Source organism: Nuphar pumila, chromosome 17 (assembly GCF_984573655.1).
Source record: "Nuphar pumila chromosome 17, dmNupPumi1.hap1.1, whole genome shotgun sequence".
NCBI lineage: Eukaryota > Viridiplantae > Streptophyta > Magnoliopsida > Nymphaeales > Nymphaeaceae > Nuphar > Nuphar pumila.
The window spans coordinates 70,986,291-70,990,352 of NC_143265.1; the positions used below are offsets into that span (position 1 = coordinate 70,986,291).

Below are 4,062 nucleotides of genomic sequence, written 5' to 3' on the forward strand. Positions count from 1 at the left end.
TTATCATCCTACCCATATGGAATGGGGATCGGCTTATGCTAAGAGACCATAAACCCTTGAAATGATGCAATAAAAATGGTGTGTTTTGCTTATTCAACCAAAAGCTCAGGGTCCTGTCAAAATGGCTGCCCCGAATGAAGGATCAGCTGTTTGAAATGTTGATGACCACAATTTTTAACAAATTTTATTTTCCATAAAGAGCAGAATTTACTTTTAGAACGCGTTTGATACACTCTTATTCGAGGGAAGTCTTTTTCCTTTGAAAGAACCATTTTGGAGGGAAAGTGCTTCCTCAAGAAGGATGGTATGAGCCCATTTTGACGGAAAAGCTGCATTTTAGCGTTTATTGTGACATGTTTGTTTCACCCTTTGTAAGAAAAAAATCCTATTGGATAGGGAAGAGTCCCTCTTTTCGTAGGAAAGAGAAACAAATGCCTCGAACCTAAGCGTCCAAGAATGAGAAAAAAATCAAGCGATACATCAAATCACTGGTTATCGTAGCCACCAACAACATGATCAAGCATCGTTGCGGTGGCCGCTGCATTTTGCACCATGAACGGTGAATTTGGATGTGATGGACGGTAGTTATGCTAATGCATCGGTTAACAGTGGTTTGGCGTATCATCAGATTTGATCTTCCCTTTTTGCTGGAGGCCAAGAGAGAGAAGTCGGCCGGAGGCACTGTACTGTACTGCCCAGTGCACTCTTGGCATTATTGTTATTCAGTGACGTAACGAGGGCATTTAGTTGTTCAGCATGAGAAAACCCAAGGATGGTCCTAGGGTTGAGTCGAGAGAGGGAGCGAGAGAGACCCCAACTGCGTAGCTCTCTTCCTGCAAAGTTTGATCGCTCGTTCACTTCACTATCTTTCTCTTTCAATCGCAGAACAAAAGGTGAGGCTCAGACTTCAACCACGCCGAGAAACCCCGGTCACAGAACCCAAAAGCCACTGATGATAGAGCTAAAGGTAAAGTTCAGACTTCAACCACGCCGACCCCAGCCCATAATCCAAAACCCTACCATTTTTCCAGCCGATGACCTCCCGCAATTCCGAAAATTCACAGGCAGTAACCCCTAGAAGAAGGAGGAGAGAGAGAGGCGCCCGAATTGGTCGGCCACGAGGGGGAGAGAGGGAAAGTGCACAAGAAACGAGCTGCATGAGATTGTCTCGTTCATAGCGCCCATTCCCCCTCCCTGACCCTGAAGTCAGGCCGTTTCGTATTCCTCCCTTCGCCAACGCCAACCGAGGTACTTGATGCCCCCACCCACCGGAGCAAGATCCCAAGATCAGGGTGGCGAGGCAGGCTGGTGGTGGCGGCGGTGACGGAGAGAGTCGGACATGGGGCATCCCTCCGGAGCTCTGCCTGGGTTTTAATGGCAGTAGCGGAAGCGGAGGGGGATGGCTTCGCCCGGTGGGTTACGGCTTGCCGGAGATGGGCATCCGCGGGTTTCACCCCCTAACCGACGCAGCTGCTGCCGCCAGAGGTGGCGGGGGGCAGCCAACTTACGATCAGCACAACCCGGCGGTGGTCCAGCCGCCGCCGCCGCCGCTCCAGTTTCGCGACGTCGTAGTCGTCGGCTCGGCAACGTTCCACCACACCAACGCCGACTCCATCATCTCCGTGCAGGCCCACGGCCCGGCCCTCCCCCTCCGCTCTGCACTCGAGGACGACCGGCGCCGGACGGCAGGTGGCTCTAGCGGAGGGGAGAAGGGTGACGTTGCGCCGGAGGCAATCGCTAGCGCAGCGGGGGCGCGGGCCAGGCAGGAGGTCCTCGGTCGTGTGGGGCACGTGGGAGGCAGCACGTGCCAGGATTGCGGGAACCAGGCGAAGAAGGACTGCGGGTTCAGGCGGTGCCGTACGTGCTGCAAGGGCCGGGGATTCGAGTGCCCGACCCACGTCAAGAGCACCTGGGTGCCCGCGTCGAAGCGCAGGGAGCGGCAGCAATCGGAGGCGGCCGCCTTCCCCCCGGCGGTCTCCGCCATGGCGGCAGCGGCGGGCGGCTCCGCGGCCGTTTACGGCTTGGGGGTCGCCGGGGAACCACATGATCATCAGCAGCAGCAGGCGGGGAAGGGGTCGAAGCGGGCGCGAGGGAGCGCGTTGGCTGTGTCGCACAACTCCACCTCCGCCAATAGCTCTGATATCAGTTCGACTCAACAAGGCTTGAGTTTTTACCTCTTTTTATTTCTTTAGTTACTTATTTTTCTTAAAATTTTCTTCTACGGTGGGTTACCTTTTGTTGTTGTCATTGATTCTATGGTTCTTGGTATTGTTTTCTTCGGTTTCTGTGTGTGTTGATTTTTTGTATGAACGGTTCAACACAAGCTCTTTTGATATGATCTTTTGCACCAAGGAAAAGAAAACATACATGTTTTCTTGGTGGTATTACTCTTCTTTTTTCATGAAATTTTCTCTTGGTTTGATAATTCGGTTTCTAATTCATGCGATGCTACGTGGGGTTTTCGTTATTACTCGTTCTGATTCTTGTGTCAGCTATTTTTAAACGGCACAAGCTTTTTTACTTGAGATTTCGTGATTTTTTTTTCATTGAGTTGTTTTCTTTCCTGTACTTGACGTCTGATAATCTTACTTATTTTCTCGGGTTTGGTTCATTGTACGAATCGGTGGTCAATAGAGTTTCTGCCAGACGATTTGCTTTTGTGCATCGACTTTCGTGCGATTTATTGCCTTGCATGCATGATTTAAGGCGGAGAACATGTTAGCTTTATTTTTCTTCTGTTCGATTATTTTTTAGCTTTTTCTCGGTCGTCGTTGGTGCTAGTAATCCTTGAATGTTTTTATACAAAGGGTACGGATGACCATTGCCGCCTTTGAAAATGGTTGTATTATTTATTGTCTGTGCTTATCCAAAAAGATGTTTGACTTGTTGCCTTTGGTGCAATGATTTTGAAGCCATCTAAGTGATTGATTATTGAGTGTGTGTTTTTGCATTGTTTTAGTTTTTCTGGTAAATCTAAAATTTCTGTTTTTTTCCTGTTTGTGTTGTAGATTTGAGCTTTAGGTCGGGTTTGCCAGTACAAGTTCGGACTCAAGCAGTGTTCAAGTGTGTTCGAGTCAGTCCAATGGATGATGGGGAGGATGAGTTTGCGTATCAGGCGGTTGTGAAGATCGGTGGGCATGTCTTTAAGGGTGTGTTGTATAATCAGGGGAGCAATGCCGACGAGCTACCTGATTTTTCAAAACTCCAGTTAAGCGGTTGGAATGTAAATGTAAATTCTACGTCATCGATCGAGGAACATGTTGATGTTTATGGTGGTGCTTCAGGGAGTGGTTTCATCGGAGGGACGAGTTATGCTGCCGGAGACCCGGTAAATTAATAAGTGCATTATTTGATGTTGCAAATGTAAAGGTGAGATTGGCAATTGTAAATTATTGATTTGGTGATTGCCATCTTCTTCAATCATTTTTATCCTTCCTCCTGAATGTATGTATGTATCTTAATATTGGACAGAATGGGTATCGTGATATTCATGCCTTCTGATGTTTGAGGTAGTTGGTTTCCTCTTCACAGTTTGATAAGCTCAAGTTGGAAGTCTTATCCGATGAGGGCAGGTAAAAACAGTGGATGAATGAAAATTGAGCTTTCATAGTTATTAATCCAATTTGTGAACCGAATTGATATGGATCATGCCTGTAACAATTGCCGCAGCTTCCTACAGTTAATTTGATTAATGGTCCTAGCTTATATCATCCTTTCTCTCATCCATTTGGTGCAGTGGTTTGATTTGGGTTGATCATTTATTTGGCTTCTGCGATTGGGTTCTTCTTCTTGGCTTGCATTGTGGTAATGCAGAATCTATATTAATTCCATATTGGCTTTGTGTTGCATCTTTCTTTATTCTATTTTCTGTTTATAGATCTGTTGGAAAGTTTTGGAACATGAGCCTTTAGTCACAAATCACTTGACGAGGTAGCAACTTTTCTCAATATATTTCACTATCGTCTGTTGGGTATGTTGATCCTGTCTATAACTTAGGTTGTTTCCCAGTGAATTGGCATATTGTAGTGAGAAAAAAGAAATGACCTTGGGCGTTTCAGGTTG

At 47.0% G+C, this 4,062-nt stretch overlaps 1 protein-coding gene across 1 annotated transcript; it reads left to right on the plus strand.

Annotated features, from left to right (window-relative positions):
* Positions 1–1,048: 1,048 nt before the first annotated feature.
* Positions 1,049–3,497, plus strand: LOC149812164 (protein LATERAL ROOT PRIMORDIUM 1-like). The gene is made up of 2 exons (XM_089993611.1): positions 1,049–2,160; positions 3,009–3,497. Exons 1-2 carry the CDS (start codon positions 1,434–1,436, stop codon positions 3,335–3,337), a joined length of 1,056 nt encoding a protein of 351 aa, XP_089849737.1. The 5' UTR covers positions 1,049–1,433; the 3' UTR covers positions 3,338–3,497.
* The last annotated feature ends 565 nt before the right edge of the window (positions 3,498–4,062 follow it).